Source organism: Chenopodium album, chromosome 19 (genome assembly GCF_948465745.1).
Source record: "Chenopodium album chromosome 19, dcCheAlbu1.1, whole genome shotgun sequence".
In the NCBI taxonomy this organism is placed as follows: Eukaryota; Viridiplantae; Streptophyta; class Magnoliopsida; order Caryophyllales; family Amaranthaceae; genus Chenopodium; species Chenopodium album.
Window position 1 is genome coordinate 5,405,679 of NC_137852.1, and position 18,687 is coordinate 5,424,365.

The following is an 18,687-nucleotide window of genomic DNA, read 5'->3' on the forward strand; positions in this document are numbered from 1 at the left end:
ACATATCTATCCTTTGCAACTCTCAATTGATAGTTTGATACTAATGACTCATACCCTACATAATGATACAAGAACCTTTCCTAATTAACCAAATTGTTTATAGCACAATGCATTCATTAAGACTTTTGCATGATCTTCGTGCAACTAGCTTCATCACACCCCGAAGAAAGAAAGAAAAAAAAAAAAAAATCATAGCTTAAGGGCAATAACATGGTCGGAATTTTGAACCAAGACTATACTAAACTATGGTGTGCTAGCTATCGTTTCAACTTCAAAACGATTTTCTATTAATTAGTTCAATTCAATATACTTACTCCCACACTCTTGAGGAGATTGAGAACCTTCCAACAACTAAGTTTGGCAGAAATAGTTATAATTAATGAAAGTGTTCTCTATTAATTATACCTTAATGCTAAAAACTAATTAATCTTATGACAGACCGCATTAACCACATCGTGACTTGAAAGAGCTGAGCTCAATGTATACTGTAAAATCTAATCTGAATCCCTTTTTCAGAGAAGCGCCATAAGCTATATATAGACAAACAACTATCAAATCGAAAATGAAAGCAAGAGAGGAAATTAAAGCAAAATTGATTAAGAAACATATTGTACAGTACAGAGTATAATACAAGTATGAAGCAAAAGAGAGAAGACGACACTAACATAACCAAAGAAGTCTTTCAGCATGAGTATTAAATTTCAATAGAGTTCTTTCAGCACAAGTACATATCGTTGCAATCCCTACATATACTTAGCTACCTCCTCGTTGATGAAAAATCATGATATAGACATAGGCCCCCCTCACATTAAATATAAAGTACATCTAGGAAATTCCTATCCCTTCTACATGGATCGACCAGCTTTCGAAACATGCAAGATTGTGAATAATCTTTAAAATCTCCCCTCCCCCCTCTTTAAAAAAATGAAAATTAAAAACAGCCCCTCATCCGTAAATAGAATCCAAACTGCATGACTAATCTCAGAACTCTTCACTGCAGAGCGACTATATTGAAGCGGCTCCGTAAACAATGTTCAATGAGGTATGTACCATCAAAGGGCCAGATAATTTCACAAATTTTGGAAGTCACTTACCAAAGGAACTTGCCAGTAGATGGAACAACTCATGCCACAGCGGTATCCAATGCCTTGATTGTATTTCTATACCACAGTGCGGTGTTTGAATCAAACCTTAGCTCCCAAGTAGGCCAGTAATGCAAATCTTGCTTCAATGTCAGTACCCGGGGCTTCCCATTCAAATGGACTGTCTTCACACGTGCATAATCTCCATGCACTAATTCCTGCTTGTTGAACAAAGAAAATTTAAATTTGTAGTACTTTGTACAGGGAGGGGGGAGGGGGTGGATTCCTAGAAAAATCTATAGGAAACTTAATAACAAATGATTAATCCTTTTATTATTTTCTTGGGATAGGTTAGTAGGTTACATCAAGGTTATATATTATGTTGCAACAGTACTGAATCAATACATTATATGACTTGAGAACATTCAGCTTCATACTCCTTTGAACTATATATGGTCATGTTTATGTGCCCTCTAGAAGCTCTATTTACCCAGTAATCTATAATTTTATGTGGCTTTATTTTAAAAAGATACCATTTTTAGCACTTACAAATTAAGTACATGGATTGTGGGAAGCTTTTATCAGACAAGAAGAAGCCCCAAATTTGCAGGCAATCAAGATGGTAGATAATTCGAAGGGAAGGAGACTAGGTGACTAGGGGAATTAAGCAATTAAATTAGGTTTGCCACACACCAACCCCTCTCTGAGACCTAAAGAAGGCAATAATGAGACAAGGGATAAAGGCAGAACCAATAGATCTTATAAGTTTAAAGTTTATAATTATTCGAGAAGGGAATACATTACGAGGACACACATGCTAAATTGGCATGGCACTCCAGTCCCAAAGTAAAAGAAGGCACATCACAAAGTGGACTGACAACCCAAGCCAGTTTTGTTTCAGCCGAACCCAAAAGAATATGTAATGACTTAAATCCCTAAAATGCATCAAACTAGTTAGCCTCCACATAAAATACTCCAAAAAAAACTCAGCAAATTCATCAACATTGTTTAATTTCTGACATCTTAATTACCTTGCTCTTTCACATGAATACTAGGAGGAAGATGATGAATGTTCAAAGTGTTATTAACTTAAGTATTTGGGTCAACTGTAAAGACAGATTAATGATAATAAAAAGTCAGTATACCTTCGTCACACTAACAAAAGCATCCAGATCAGGGGTAGGTTTTCCATTCACTTCCACTATCCATTGAAGAGCATACAAACCATATCTATGCGCTGGACTTCCATGACACCACCTAAAAAATAACAAGATAAATGTAATTTCTTAAGATTACAAGAACTTCTAATAAAATCAGTCACAAGAAAGAAAAAATGGACGCTCACTTATCACCCTAAGCATAACCAGGTCGTCATGGTTTAGTTTATAGTAGATTAATGAGAATTTATAGGCCAGGCAAGATCCTCTCTTCTGCAATCAAGCTAAATTTCTAAATGAAAAGAAAGGCTGAATTTTATCCCCAAAACTATGTCACAAGCAACATGCAGCAATATTAATCACTGATTAGTGAATTACCTTGCTACAAAAACACCATGGCCTTCTTCAGGAAGAAACCCAAGGGCCCGTACTGCAGGATGAGGATCCTGAACTATGCACCCACACCAATTTACAACACGAACTGTACCGATACCATCTCTAATATCAGTTCCTACTACTACTTCCAATTCACGCCCCTGCAGGACCATCCAGATTAGAAAATTCAAATAAGAGAACAGTATTCTATTTTTATTGCGATACATGAGATATGCACAACCAAGGAATTAGAGATAATTAAAAACGTTTTTGATTTCAATTAATAACCTGGCGAAAGATGGTCATCTGGAGCGTCCCATTAATCTTATCATACTTGTCTAAATCTTGGCAAGCATTTTCTATGTCACGAAAGCAAGTCACAGGCTCTTTATTGATTGCCAAAACCATGTCACCTTGTTCCAAAATATTCTCAGCTCTTGATCCAGCCAAGCAACCTTTGACACGCAACACTTGGCGCCTCAAAGGGTCTTTCTTAACAAGAGCCTGAAGGAAAAAAAAAAACCGGGAAATCATGTTCCCAATTCATATAAATTGTAATAAGTTTTAATGCCAAAAGAAAAATGGAGAAAACAGGTAATCAATAAAGAACATGAAGGCAACATTATCAATCAGGAGAATTATTGTGAGACAACTACCACCACCCTTAAATTGTTCCCACTGCAGGAGGGGTCATTCATTTATGGAAATTTCCAAAATGAACTATCAGATAATATTCTATGCATTCCAGAATAGTCCTTCAAAAGTCAAAACAACAACAACAACACACACACACACACAAGCGTGCACACACATAACACTTCACCCAGCACTCACATACAGTTGTGCAATAGCAAGTTAACAACTACAATAGCGATCACCAGATGCTCCCCAACCGAATAGGAACTTAAAAATTAGAAGAAAAGTTACGTATAATACAGATTAAAATGGCTAGCAAAATTTATCATTACTATAAGCAGCATGCTTCCTCTTATGTTCATAAGATAATTAGCAAACATGTCAACATTTAAATCAACATAACCCCAATGTTTCAAAATAGGGTATACCCTAAGCAGGCTTATGGAGGAAGGATATACACAACATTACAAAGAAACTGTTTGCTTGTTCCGAGCACAGAAAAAAAAAAACAGTATATTTCACGAATATAATGGTCTTCCTGCAATAATGCAAGAAATTTACATCCAAAACCATAAAAATGATTTTTTAAACATCAATAGATAATAACAATAAGATCAACCAAATCCACCCGAAGACTTATAAACTTAATTAAAAAAATTGTACAACCAAAACCCCTGTATCACATGATATTGGCCATATGGCATTACTTATAAAGTTAATAAAAAAAATTGAAAGAGAAACTAATATCAGAGAGATACATACTTGGATCCAATTATCGCTCAGGCCAAAACTTCTTGCCTTTGATAGTAAGGTAGGGTAGAGTTCCACCTCCAGTATTCTGACAAGTGGCATGGGCCTTTTAATGCCATTAATAAGAAGAGGTGGACCATTTGCACCAGACAAAATTTTGTCAAGGACTTGACTGATGGTATAAATTGGTATACCTCTGACAAATTGATGATCTTCTGATGAGCTGCCTCCATATTTCAACTGCAAAAGAAAATATAATATGTCAGCACCAGCCATGCTATGTAGATTCAAGTAGCTGAAGAGAGAGCAATACCTGAGTTGAAAAGCTCCCCCATATTGCTTGGACCCTACCCTGTTCATCAGTCAAGACACCAGAGAATGTACTGCCAAAATCTGAATAAACAATAAAAATCAATTGCAAAATTTCAGAATGTCAAACATGGCAAAAAAAAAGTTAACCTTTTTACTGTTTTTATACTTCCCTCCTTTTATAATTATCACTCCACTTCAATATGGAACACTTTTTAAGGGTTTAAAAAGGCAAAAAGAAAAAAAAAAAAAGGAACTGAGGAAGTACTTTATGGGATGAGGGGAGGAGGCATTAGAATCAGGGTAAGATCATATAAAAATGAATCTAGGCAACCAATATACCTGTGTCAAGCTCAACAACCTCCATATTCATGGCTCGATAACGTGGACAGTCAGCTGATCCGATATTTAATGCAGCACAAGGGTTGGTGACAATGGATTTACGTGAGGTAGCTTGAAGACTTCTGCTCAACCCAACAAGGTATACAGAATCACCTCGTCGTAATGCAGGTTCTGACCAAAATAAAATAAATAAATAAATATAGATATTTTATGCACTGGAGCAATGCTTTTCAAAATACATCATCTAATACTCTGATATCATAGACATAAGACAAAATGTTTTTAATTTTAGAACCCTCTGCATGCACTGATGCAACATCTAGCATTCAATAGCTAGCATGCATCAACTCTTGAAATAATGGCCAAAATGGAAATTGTACATATGACAGCAACCTGGATGAAAAACTCCAAAAAAACATTATGCAACCGCCAGAAATGACCTCATGCATAAACAAGCTAATTTCCAGGAATTCACGACATGCTTAATTTGGCACCCAGTCAATCAGACCGATAAGAATTCAACTATTTTTTCAACAAGGTTAAAAGTTAAAAGGTAATACAACCCAAATAGGAGTGGAACAAAGCTCATATAATCATGCTGCAAACTAACCTGGAAGTAGCTCAGCAGCACGGACTACTGCTGCACCAGCAGCACCAAGAGCAGAAGGATCATATGCAACAAGAGCATAATTGTGTACAGGGTGTAGAAAAACTACCTACAAAATGACATAAATTTTAGCAAGAGAAGTTGCAGTAACTTTAAAGTATGGGTAGTAAGAGCAAACTAAGTTACCTCCCCCGGAATTTCAATAGGAAATGCGGCAAATGATAGCATGATATCAGATGCAGATATTGCAACCGTGTTCTTGTCAACCACAACTAATCCCATGTGCTGTGAATGATGGATAATAACACCAGTCCCAAAGAAATGTTGGGAATGTACACCATCAAGCATACATGATGGTGGCACATGAACCTGAAAATCACGAAATGGATGAAAACGATATCTTGCACAGCTCAAAATAACATGCAATCAAGGTATAAAAACATCTAAACAAAAAACTCCATGTTGCAAGGCAAAGAAGCACCTAGTCCAAGAATATTAAGGGGTCTCTAAGCCAAAACTACAGCAAAATAAAGGTGTGACAATTTTTCAGAAAAGACATAACTAAGCAAACAGATCAGCAAATAGCTAAAAACCAACCAGAATATCTCTAGACCAAAGCAGGTGGACAAAAAGAACAATAACCAACATCCAAGCCCCATCTTCCCAGAGTATACCATTATCAGATCCCCCTCCTTCAAGGTCATCAGCTAATGGATGTAGCTTAAGCAAACAAAAAGAAGGAAAAAAAAAGATGGTCGAGCATGAAAGAAATGAATCTACTATAGCAGATGACAAACAGTAGAACATCCTCAGCATATATGATACAATGGAACACTCACAAAAAAGTACCTCAAACATAACAAGGGTTGGCTCTATCACACGTTCAGCAACTGAAGCATTGGATACGGCAGCTGTTGCACCTTGGTGATCCCTTGGGATAGGATTTTCAGAAATTCCCAAGTCCGCCACGTTTTCTTCTCTAGGTTCACACAACAAACCATCAGTATTAGCAATACCATCAGCAGATGAGCATTCTTCCACCTTTCGCTTCTTGCTTCCAGCATCAGATTCATCCCGAGAGTTAGCATCTTCAGAGGTATGATCACTATTAGTCTCCATGATAGCAGTACCGTCAGCCAGCTTTTGGTGATTATCTTGATGCGTATAGTCCATTACACAAACCCCTCTGATATCTGATGTCACTGCTTCATTGCTAGCGTCACCATTGACTTGATTGATACCAGATGATAGCAGTGGAGACTCTGATGGTAGGGCAGGCTTAACTATCCATAGACCAGTACTATCATCACGTATATATCTTCGAGGAAAGGCATACCATTCATGCCGATCTACAGTAACCAAGACAGACTGCATAAAATATAAAGTTAATTAAGTTACTAATTACCCATTTCACATGACAGCAAAAATTATAAAATGCTGATAGAAGCCTGTCTCAATAGTAGAAGTTACTGCATACATGAGAGAACAAAGGGGGGTAAGAAGACCAATAATAAAAGACAAATATGAAATAATAAAGCAAAAACCAAAATATTATGAGACATGCATTACAATACTAGCAGTACAACAGTAAAAAAAGGTCTTATGGTCATCTCTATCATACAAGAGAAAGATCCCAGCAGAAAGGAATCGCCAGGCAGGCAATTAGCTTACAGAGTGTGATGTATAAAAAGGCTCAAGGTGTATCAAGGCGATAGAAAATCCCTGTGCCTTAGGTGCACCTTAGTGAATTGAGGTGCACTTAATAGAAAATATACTAAATAAAAATAAATAAATTCTCTCACCAAAAGCGCTTCGCTAGACTAAAAGGTAAATGGTCCATGTCGCCTTGTGCCTCAGCGCCCCTTTTATACACTGACAAATCTACAATATGATTCTAGGATTTTGACCATAACCAACACTTGTCACAAACATAATTATCCACCTCACTCCATGTAATAACCAAAATTATTGTATGAGGTATGAAGCAACACAAACCGCATGCTCTCCTATGGTATTCTTGGATTTGCATCTATCAACTAACTGCTATATAATGTGATGAGATTCTACGTGTAGTTGTTTACCAAAAAAAAAAAGCCAAAACAAAAAATTAGTCTTATTCTGTTGGCTGTTGCTTGAAGTTGTGAAGGTCCAAATAAGGATAGTAAGACCCATAAGGCCATAACCAGTGAAGACAAGTAGGGAAAAGGTAGGCATTACATTTTACACCCATGTGTCAATTCAAAAATAATAGTATGATTAAAGACAGAAGCCTCTCACAAGCAGAAAATGATAAATTTTACACTCAAAATTAAAAACACCAAGAATAACATAGGAATTTGTCAATCAGAATACTAATCCATATTTCACAATAGGTAAAAATCTTTAGGCAGCCTTTTCATAAGGTGGTGCGCTAATCATAAATCCAACAAAATTAGCTATTCTGTCCCTGTGTCCCATGAGCAAAAATTCTCTCAAAATAAAATTTTCAGCAAGATATCTTTGCTTACTGGGACAGCTTGAACTATGTGTACTTTGTATATGTGCCTTTTTATAGGGATATAGAAGAGCCCAATTGACTCAATAACTTTTCGAGCTGGACTTGATATTTTTATTTCAGCATAACTAAGCTCAACAAGAGAAGCTTGTGAGCATATTCTAGATATTTTTTAACAATTTTTTTTTTTTTTTAAATGTTCAAAAATCCAACTTAAAACTGATATGAAGGATCTGTGCAATACTGCTGCAAAACTCAATAGAAAAAGCAAATACTTTAGTTATGACATTGCTATAACGTAAAAGAGAATTTCAAACTCCAGTTGAATTTTAAAATTTAAGTTTGAAAAAGATTCAGACTCAACCTGAGCTCAAATGCAAGTACCATGAACAGAGAAACACCAAACTTGTTCTCAACACAACTACTTAACACGCATATTCCAAACAATCATACAAGACTGAAACAAATTCAAAACTAAAATCCACATAAAAGAACACATGATTTCTGATATTAACAATCAGTATTCCGTTATTCACTGACATTTAAGCATGTGGGTATTTAATGTCAGCAGCAGAGCTAGAACAGCATGAAAATCTATGTAATCATATTGTGGACTTGTGGTTAGGGTTCCAATGGCTGTAATGATCACATATAGAGAAAGATGTTCATATAAGGTTTCAGATCAGTCCTGTATTGGATGGATTGGGTCTACAACAACAGTGTCCAATAGTCCAACCAATATGTACAGTCCTTTACACCTTGGGGAAATTTGAATCAGCAAGCTACAAAAAGGATAGGTATTGGACAATACCCCACATGTAGGAAGATATTTGAAGCTTTCCTACACTAAATTACTAAGATGTGTTATCTATTTAGCCTCACAAACAAACAGCCCTAGGCAAATATTATCCAGTACCCATATTCTATAATCAGTACATGGACACTTCGAAACGTGATAGAAGAGTATGTAGTGCAGCTAATGTAAACAAACATATATAATAAACATCAGGAATGCAGGATCATTATCGAATTAATTTGTAGCATTTAGGAGACTAAAAAACATAATAGCTACAAAAAGCCCTTACCTTCCTTCGATGCCGATCGACATATGTTATATATTCCAGAGGAACACGCATACCCCTAGATAACTTAGAAAGGACCGAGATCAGCTCCTCAAGGCAAGATATCTCCTCCCCGGCAAACTTCTTTATGATGGCATGGCGAGGTACGCCAGCTCTAAACAGCATGTATCTGGTATTGACAAACAAGGAGAAAAGGCTTAATCATACTCGTAAGCAAGTTATAATGTCAACATGTGTTGCCAAAGATGAAGGAAGACCATGCAATTTGCTGACACCACTATAAACATCTGCCTACGGAGATAACACTAACCAATCCTTTATTCTAATAATTTGATGAAAGAGGCTCACCCAGGCTCAGCAACATAAACAAGACCACAGGTGAACCGGAAATTTCGAGCCTGCAAAAGAATTTAACGGATTAAAAAATCAACCTTCAGAATTTAAATCTAAATTAGAAGAGACAAAGATGTACAACACTCAAGTCAGAGGGAGACAATGACATGAACAGTATTTTTCATATGGTTGCTGACACCCAAAGGTATTTCATAAAGGCACCAAATGAATAATACCAAGTCAGTATTGAAAAGAATATTCTCTCACAAAAGATCAGAAAATATAATTTTCGCTGTGCTAAATCATTTGACAGTAATAACTTATCATCTCGATATAACTGCACGGATGGTCAAGATAAAAAGGCATAATACAATAAAGATTCAACAGGAAACATGAGTTAACAGAAAAGCTTAACCCAAACAGACGAAAAAAACTTAAATATGCACAGCATATTCAGTAAAATAAGTCAGAACAAAATGCCATCCAAGCAATCACAAGATCGTCTTACATCCAAGGAGGGAAAGAGACGGAGAAGAGAAAATAAGTATCACAATTAGATTGGCATGAAGAATACGTTATCAGAATAGCAAGAGCAATTCAAATATACAAGGTCAACAACCAGAATAAAGTCTTAATTATAGATTCATTTGCAAACAATAAAATTGAATGGTTAACACTTTTAAGGAAATTCTCAGACTGCAAAAAGTACACTTCTAATGTTCGGATAACTTGTACTTGGCTACACAATAGGCACCTAGCCAACCAAAATAAGAAAACTTACGCTACACTTCCAGAAGCGCTTGACTACATAGATGAGCAATCAGACACCATAATAAAAAGAAAACAAATTTAAATAAAAAATGACCAAAGGCTCATTCAAAGAGGGGAGGGCAAGGGCAAACCTGCTGGTAGGACAGAGAATGAATCACACCACCACTGACTTCAAGAAAGTTGTCTGGGGTAATAGAGTGCAAATCTTGAACCTGGACCATCATTGATAAGAGAAACCATGATATATATAAAGATAATAGTTGTATTAAAATTGTTCAATCTGGAACAGGTCAATGAAAAAAAAAGCATCAATATAACAAAGCAGCACGCAAAACAATGTGTAAATATTATGTGACATAGAACCAAAGAATGAAACCACTTAACTCATTCAGATTAATCAGCAACTGTGGAATAAAAAACCTTAACATATTCACATTGTGGGAAAAAATAATTTTGTGACCCACTTATACAATATTAAAAGTCACTGACATTTTCTTTCATTACAATAAATCAATATCCTGTATGCAATTCTGCAAACCAAAAGCATGTTAAAAATTAAAATAAGGTCCATCTGGAAGAGCTAAGAACTGTGAACTCACCGTCAAGTCTACTGTCATTGGAGTCCCACCTCTTTCTATCTCCAATTTGATATTCTGGCTTACACTATCATCTAACAAAGTCTCCAGTTTGAGGAACTGAGTCATAACCTGCATTAGAGAAATTGACTCGTGGGTCAGTTATACTAGATGCAGGCCAAGCTATGCCGTGCTTGGAAGAACTGATTACCAAATAAACATCTATAAACTCATGATCACCAGAAAGGGGCAGCTTGAAAAAGCAGCCTCCTACTTTTCTAATTTACGTGCTATCAGGCATGCTTCCACACTGTACAGAGAAAAGGTTGGACCTAGAAAACACTATGTAAGACAATTGTTGGTCAAGTCATGGCAGAAGAGAAATAGACTTATGCATCATTAACCAAGGATGAACACCAGTAGAATGCAGTATTCCAAATCATTTAAAGACAGCATTACTGGAGACGTTACCCCCTTATAAGAACATACAAAACTACCAACCCAGATCTCATTCACTAAGCCATAAAGCAAGCTGTGAGTAAGAGGATTCCAGAAATGATAAACTTCCTCCACTTCATTTAGGCACGTTTGCCAACGCATACTTTTAAATGTAAATCTCTTTAATTATATATTAGCAAAAATTAAAGAAATTTTGATATTGAAGAAGAAAAAAAAAAAAAAAGACAAATCTAACAAGATCCCACATGATAATGTTTTTTCTTAAAAGTTAACACTAAATCACAAAAGGAAGTCAAAGTAAGTTATGTGAATAGTACACAAAGTCAAAATGTGTAAACTAAAAAAAAAAACGAGGAAGTATTATTGAATCATAAATGACAATGCATAAGTCTTTAGCTCAAACTATCTAGAACCAATCCTTGAATAAACCAAATGCTAAATTTGCTAGATTCTAATGACTTACTTCACCATTAATACGAACAAGAACATCACCAGTTTCCAAATGCTTATAAGCTGGTCCACCTGGAACCTGTAATAAGAAATAGGGAGTAATTAACATAACTTTCAATTTTAATGAATTCTTTTCTACTATAAAATAGCATACTCACCACTGAATCAACAACTAGCATTCCAGTTTCCCCTGATGGAGATGCATTCCGCACCATCTACTTAATGCATTGCATGAAGTTAGTATATTTATAACTTGAAAAAGTCATAAAGGATACACACATGTCTCTGACAGAAAAAAAAATAGACATTCAGACCCATTAAATACCAGTTCTGTATCTCTTTGCAGACCAAGTCGAAATGTTTCGTCAAAACCTTTGTGAACAAATGTCATCTACAAAACCATAATAAAGTCTCATCAAAATAAATAATTGAAATAAAAGAGATAATGGATTTTAAAACAAGGCTAAATAAGTATAATTAAAGCTTGTTTGTCTCAGATTCAATAATTTTAAATTCAGCTTAGTAGTAGCTTAATCAAGCTCTTTATGTCCACCTATTGAGCTCAAAACTAAATTGAGTTCTTCAGATAAAATCACATAAAGTTCTTTTCATCTAAAAAATAAAGCAAGTACATAAACCTTTGACGGATCCACCACCACAGTCCACAAAACATGCTAACAGCCATCTAGTGGGATTTTAAACATATGATGATACGAGAAGCGATGGTAGACCACAAAAAGTCTCTCAAAGAATGAAAATCCAACATTTTATGAATGTCAATTTTACTGTTTAAGTGTTCATCCAGTAACAAAATACAACGTAAATCTATGTCACTGTCAGATACATAATTGGCCAATTAAGATCATCACGACTCTTCAAAAGCACTAATACTCCTTTGTGTATCCTAGATATTGTTTGGACAAATTCTGGAGGTCACTTCATGATTTGGTTCACAACATCACTGTAAGCTATAAGCTTGATCTAGGATCACAACTCAGAAGGACCATCACTTCACAAAAGGAAGCTCGAGGAAGAATTGATTTGTGACATTTTGTTATTAACATAAGCATATTTTTTTTTTTTTCTTAAATCTATTTATCATTTTAGTGTTGCTTTACTACTTTGACCCTTAACTCGAAAAGTTACATTCATTTATTGTTTTATTTTTACACAAAAAGAGAATTATATTAAAAATAGCCTAAGCCTGCAAAATGATTCTTTCAGGCAGGGTTAAAACTTAAAATTCACACAGAAGACCACTAAAAACATATACACTTGCAAAACTCAGTCTCAAACATAAACTTGTAAATGTAATTAAGCCAGCCCTACGTAGGAAAATCATTAACAAACCTGAAGCGTACCACAGGGGATGGTAACAGCAGGCCATTTATCTGCAGACATGTCTCTGCCATTCTGAAGGTATCTTAGCGCTCTGACAACCTGCAAAACAGAAATTCCAGCACTTAAAACTACATGGTGAAATGCAATGTATTTACATGGAAGAAAGCAATAACTCAAGGGACAAACTGAAGAGAATTTAACAGATATCAAGTCGGCTTAGAAAAACCACTGTCAGGATATACATTCAATTCTTGACCCCAGAATATACATTCAATTCTCAACCGATAGTTCCAGATACACTCAAAGCTTATATTGGCTGAACAAGACTCCAGCTCCCTTCTAAACATTTGATGTATGGCAGCCAACATGACTTTTTAGACTAGACATGCTCTTTCTAATGGAAAATTGCTCAGTTCCGCTTCGCAATAAATGTAAGTAGGATATCAAGAAAACAGTCATGTTATTGCAATCATAACTCACTCGTTCCAAGGGCAAGAAAAATGCTGATGCACTTGATGACTTGCTCCCAGCATTCAATGCAACTGCCCTTCCTTGCCAATCTATAACAGGGGAACCACTAGAACCACCCTTAGTCCCTGAAGCCGCCTGCAACAAAAAAAGAAAATATCTTAATACAGGGAACTGAAACTTCTGGCACATCTCTAATTACTAGTTAACAAAAGAGAAAGTGTGTGTCATGATATATACAATTACCCAGCAACCCTTAGTATGAGGCTCCCACCTGTCATGCGTCATGAGCGCGGTAAGGGAGCATAATATATAAAAGTGGATATTACAACAAGCTTTGCAGACATTAGTTGTGAATAGACAAAGCGAAAGCATACACTTTTTTTCGTACATAAAAAACTGAATTATTCGGAGTACCATAGCAATCAAGTAGCTCTAGAAAATATGTTTAAATTATAGCTTAGAATACTTTATTTACATTTATAAAACCAGTTTCATAAAAACATTCATAAACCCTATCTAGTCATTTTGTGTAGAATAAAGGTTCTAAGAACTTATAATGACTTAAATTTGAGTTTAAGTTAATCATATATGAGATAAAATAAATCAATACACAAGTCTTTATACCCAATTATTACGGCTAACATGGTAAAATACCAGTCTCAGAAATCATGGAAAAGCATTACATCGAACAGAGTGTCCAAAATCCGTTACAGAATGGCACTGTGTATTGGAACAACCCTATTACATTCCACGTACAAGAGGGGTCAGATTACCAGCACCTTACACCCATATTATTTGTAGAAAATATGTATAACCCTTGTTAGAAATGCATTAAGCTTCTCTTTCAGCAATTTAAATTGGTATTTAACGATAACTTCAAGCTTAAAGGAAAATCAAATACAATAAGTAAGCAGCATTTGATTAATATAATCCATTATAATTCAAAGTTTGTCCAATAGTGGCTCAATTAGATCTGTTAAACTCCAAACATGCTCACGTAGGATTACTTTGTACAGTAAAGGCTTTAGAGAGAAATGAGCCAAGGTCAATTGGAAAAAAAATTCAACAACATTTAATGTTCTATAATGTTAATTTCAAACTTAAAAGGAAAAACAAAGCAAGCTCTAGTAACCACCAAGTAGAACAACCCACTTACTTGCATGTAAAATGTGTTAAAATCATTGTAGCCATCCCTGCAAACAAAAAAACAAGCAAGATTACATAAGTTGTCATGCCGATTCCAATCATAAACAAATTATTTTGTTTGAAGGGAGAGGAGGGGGGATGATGAGCATTTTATTTATCTATAGTATACTGAATAATACTCAAAAACAGACATATTGGATGATGCCAAGTGTAAAAAAAAATACTGAACTAAAACTGCATGAATAAGCAAGTATCCATCATCAACCTCTTCTCTAACTCATCAAAAAAAACACAAACAAAAAAAATAAATCCACGCATCTCAAGTAAGCTATCTAGTAGCCTGATGTCTGGACATATATATAAATATGTTAAAGTGAGTACACGCAAAACAGTATTCCATGTGGGATGATACAAGGGAATTTTAGTCTGCCATATAATCAATAAAAAAAAAAAAAAAAGTCAAAATAAGAAAAATTTGATGGCACAGGAAACAAATTTAATCCGTGATGTAAGCAGGGAATAAGAAATAAATCAATCTGCAAGATAAGTAGATAGCCATGTGAGGGGGAAAAAAAACCCAATCCTAATCCAATCTAAGATTACTCATAACAAAACACAATCCTAAACCACACCACCGTATTCCCTCCAGCCCATCCCTCCAAAGGGGATTAATTGACGACCAACATATCGAAAGAGTATCAACAAGAAATCATTTCAGCTAATATACACGTACTTTTTGTAGTGAGGAGCATCTCTATCAAGACGTGCAAGAGTTCCAGCCAAAATAGACACCTGCAAGTGTGTAAAAATAGCACATTTATCAATCATGAAAAATTGGAAGAGCAACAGTTCTCCCCATCAATCAGATATTCAGATACGTACAATACGCAAAAGAAAAGCCAAGCCAAGCACAAGTTCTACTATCTTACTCCCTCTTTGATGATGCCTTAACTTCCACCATCTCACTATGACAATCCATTGAATGTCTTAAGACTCATAGCAAAAGATTGTGTCAAATGATAATTTGCCTATTTATAGACTATTTGTACATCTATTTGAATTTCACATATATAAGAAGAGTGAGAAGGCACTTATTGGCATGATGAAGGTGACATGCACATTGGTATATGCACTTATAGTAACTGCATGCATAAGAAGGAGAGACAATAAAAAAAAAAAACTAATTTACAGGGACATGCATAGACAGAAGGTTAGGAGAATAGACTAAACAAGAGAACTTTCGTGAGAACTAATTCACTCCAAATGAACTAAACATGAGAACATTCATGAGATGATACACATAGTGAGGCTGCAATCAGGTTCCAAAGAGTGTTGTGAGTTAAAATTAAATTAATAAATAAAGGTTTTCAAACTTTTCTGCGTACAATTTGGGTGAACATCGCTACGGAGTACAGATTATTAGAAAACCTCTAGCATCAAACCAGAAGCAGGGCATAAAGAATTCTAAGTCTACAAGGGTCCACAATTTAAAGTGAAGATTATTAGGAGTTAAAACCACCTTGCAACATACTCCGTAGCAATCAACAGAAAATTATATGAAGTATTTGTCCTATTTGCTAACATGAGAAACACAAACAATACTCTTTGTACTTTTTCAGAAGTTGAAAGTATCAAGAAATACATCAAAAATAAGATGCTGCTACCTTCTCTCCACTATCATTACCGACAACCCTGATTTCAAGCCCAACAGAAGCAGCCTCGGGGGCAAGAGGTATCTCTTCATAGCTCAAAAAACGGATCTGTTGTGGATCATACCTAAAAAATCCAAAATCATGCACCTAAAGCAACAAGAGTACAAGTGTTATGAACAAAATGACCAAGACCAGAAAATCAACAACTACAATGGACTAAGTAGTTATAAAACATGAAGAAAAGAATATACATCTCAAACAATAAAATTTATTCCAAGCTCCAACACCACAAATCAGTCAATGAAAGCAAGCAAATGCAACAAAAACGATGCAAACGTTACAAGGATGGTTCAGATGTTACAAACAGGAGAATAAGGCATTCAGAATGTGTAAAATTAAAACAGAGAAATGAATAAAGCTAAAGCTAAACTTCTCCCCTCCCAAAAAAAAAAAAAAAAAAAATGAAGAAGAAGAAGCTAAACTCAACTTAATAAGGAATTAGGGATCCCTTCCAAAATGAAGAGAATTTTGGCTATTAAACAACGAACATGGATATTTTACCTATTTTGCTAATATCGAGACCCCTTGGGAAATTTTAGAAACTATTTAAAATTAATTTTATATACAATATGATTGTGCGGGCGAATGAAATTATGTGGTTACCTGCAACATGGGAATTCCAAAATTAGGTTGGATTGGCTGGTTAAAATGCGGTAAAATCACAATCTAGGAACTATAAGACTCAGAGATGCAAAGAAGAACTGGGCTCTTGGGGCTACTGTGATACAATGAAGCCATCACTATACTCATACAACTCAACAATCAGTGTTGTGCGGTAAAGCCTAGACTGTGGAATCAAAGCAAGCCAAACCTTACTACCAAATGTCTACATTGTACTGTTATCTACAAAATCATGCAGTTGATTGTGAAACTTAAAGATCTAGAGGTGACATGGTGCTATTGAAAGACTACAGATCACCCTCCAAACCGTACATCATCGGTACATATGACTTTGAAACCTCAAAAGGCCACAAGGAAACTCAAAGTCGGCTAAGTTGGTTGGGATCAAGCAAAACAAGAATTCCAGGAGTCCAGATTCCCATATGTCTGTCAGCTTTTCAAGCCGAACCTGAGCCTTCTTAAATCATTCCTAGATGAGACTTTGACAAACACAGCCTTGGCTCAGGACAAAGACAAACTATGCTTGCAAAACGTTTAGACAGAAGTGTATAAACACCTCCCCTAAAGATATATTACAAAATTATAATAGAGCTATTTTCGCAGTCTCTTCACTTTCCATAATATTTTTTCGAATAATAAAGCAAAGCATAGTTCTTCTCTTAATTAAACCAGCATGATCAGAGTAGCTTGGGCAAAGAACACAGGCATTGGAGAAAACGGAACTGTGTTTAATATGACTATCAAGTACCAATCAAATATCCATCAAATTCACATTTATCAGCACATACACAAATTCTCAGGTCTAACCATATGCTATACAAATTCACAAATGTATAGAAGTATCAACCACACGCAGCACGGAATTCTAAGCCTTTCACTAACTAGTGATGTTGTAAAGTGCAGTTATCTCCCTTTCTAATCTATTCCTTCCCAACAAATTTCTAACACAACAGTTTCAACTTTATTGCCAAATCACCATTTAATTAAGTTAAACACGCAATAATCGATGCAGGAAGGCGCATATTCCATCATCAAAAGAAACATTATAATCAAATACAACAACATGATCAAACAAAAATATTTCCAACAACAAGAATCTTCCTTTAACTCACGAAAGAACATACCACAAATAAGAATCTTCCTTTACCACAAGAATCTAAAAAAAGGCAAAATCTCAACAATGTTCACTCACCGGATCTCTATATACTGGAAAAACAGGAATCTCTTCTCGATTCAAAAACGTTGCTTCCGCCACCACTGGCCCTGTTAATTAAAAACAATTAAGGAAAACAACATTAGCTTAATTTGATAATTACACAATTACACCCTAAATTAACTTGATCATCATCAAATAAACTAATTTTTTTTCTTGAAAAAAAAAAATAGATTACCTGGTTTAACAACATGACGATTAGTAAGAATAATTCCGCGACGTTTATCAACGACGAAACCAGTAGCATAACCAGCACTAGCAGATTCAGTATCGAAAGCGCGACAAGCAGTAGTACGAAGAACAACAACAGCAGGTACAACGTTGTTGAGTGCTTTCCTCCAATCTTCAGCAGTTGCAGTATTTTCACTAATCGGAGGATCAATTTCCATACAAAGTTCACTTTTAATTGTCGATTCTAATCCAGCTGAAACTCCCTCTGATCCTAATCTTTCCAGTTGATCTCCCATTTTCCCGACGAATTTGATCAATCAATTGATTGATTAATCGAGGAATCAGAGGATGATTTGGGAGGAATTTGGGAATTAGGGTTTTAGAGGAGAGAGAAAATGAGGAAGATGGAAAGTGAGAAAGTCTGACTGAGTTGAAGAAATGATATTTTTGTTGTGTTTTTGAGGAAGATGATTTGGTTTAGAGAGCAGTACTTGTATTTATAGTTTGAAGTAAACTGGATTCAACGGAAAGTTGACTAAAGTCTTTGGTTTCACGGCAAGTTTTCCGGCGATGTTTTTTTGGGTCTTTTT

General features: G+C 35.5%; 1 protein-coding gene across 1 annotated transcript; it reads right to left on the bottom strand.

Moving 5' to 3' along the window:
* Positions 1–576: 576 nt before the first annotated feature.
* LOC145595344 (protease Do-like 7) lies at positions 577–18,648 on the bottom strand. Its single transcript, XM_081651737.1, has 24 exons — positions 18,105–18,648; positions 17,906–17,976; positions 16,045–16,179; positions 15,114–15,172; positions 14,391–14,427; positions 13,244–13,369; positions 12,773–12,862; positions 11,748–11,813; positions 11,581–11,637; positions 11,436–11,501; positions 10,538–10,645; positions 10,070–10,150; positions 9,183–9,232; positions 8,838–9,003; positions 6,108–6,626; positions 5,445–5,627; positions 5,262–5,367; positions 4,652–4,822; positions 4,314–4,393; positions 4,013–4,240; positions 2,903–3,118; positions 2,618–2,775; positions 2,228–2,339; positions 577–1,300 (listed from the first exon to the last, which is right to left on the bottom strand). The coding sequence occupies exons 1-24, from the start codon at positions 18,391–18,393 to the stop codon at positions 1,124–1,126; spliced, it is 3,351 nt and encodes a 1,116-aa protein (XP_081507863.1). The 5' UTR covers positions 18,394–18,648; the 3' UTR covers positions 577–1,123.
* Positions 18,649–18,687: the final 39 nt, after the last annotated feature.

What these genes read in the sequence shown, in the direction of transcription:
- LOC145595344 (XM_081651737.1), bottom strand. Translation starts at nt 18,393, where the DNA reads ATGGGAGATCAACTGGAAAGATTAGGATCAGAGGGAGTTTCAGCTGGA. An exon ending in TTAACACATTTTACATGCAA is followed by an intron (nt 13,370 to 14,390) that starts GTAAGTGGGTTG and finishes TTTTTGTTGCAG; the next exon opens with GCGGCTTCAGGGACTAAGGG. An exon ending in TCCCCTGTGGTACGCTTCAG is followed by an intron (nt 11,814 to 12,772) that starts GTTTGTTAATGA and finishes ATGGTTTTGTAG; the next exon opens with ATGACATTTGTTCACAAAGG.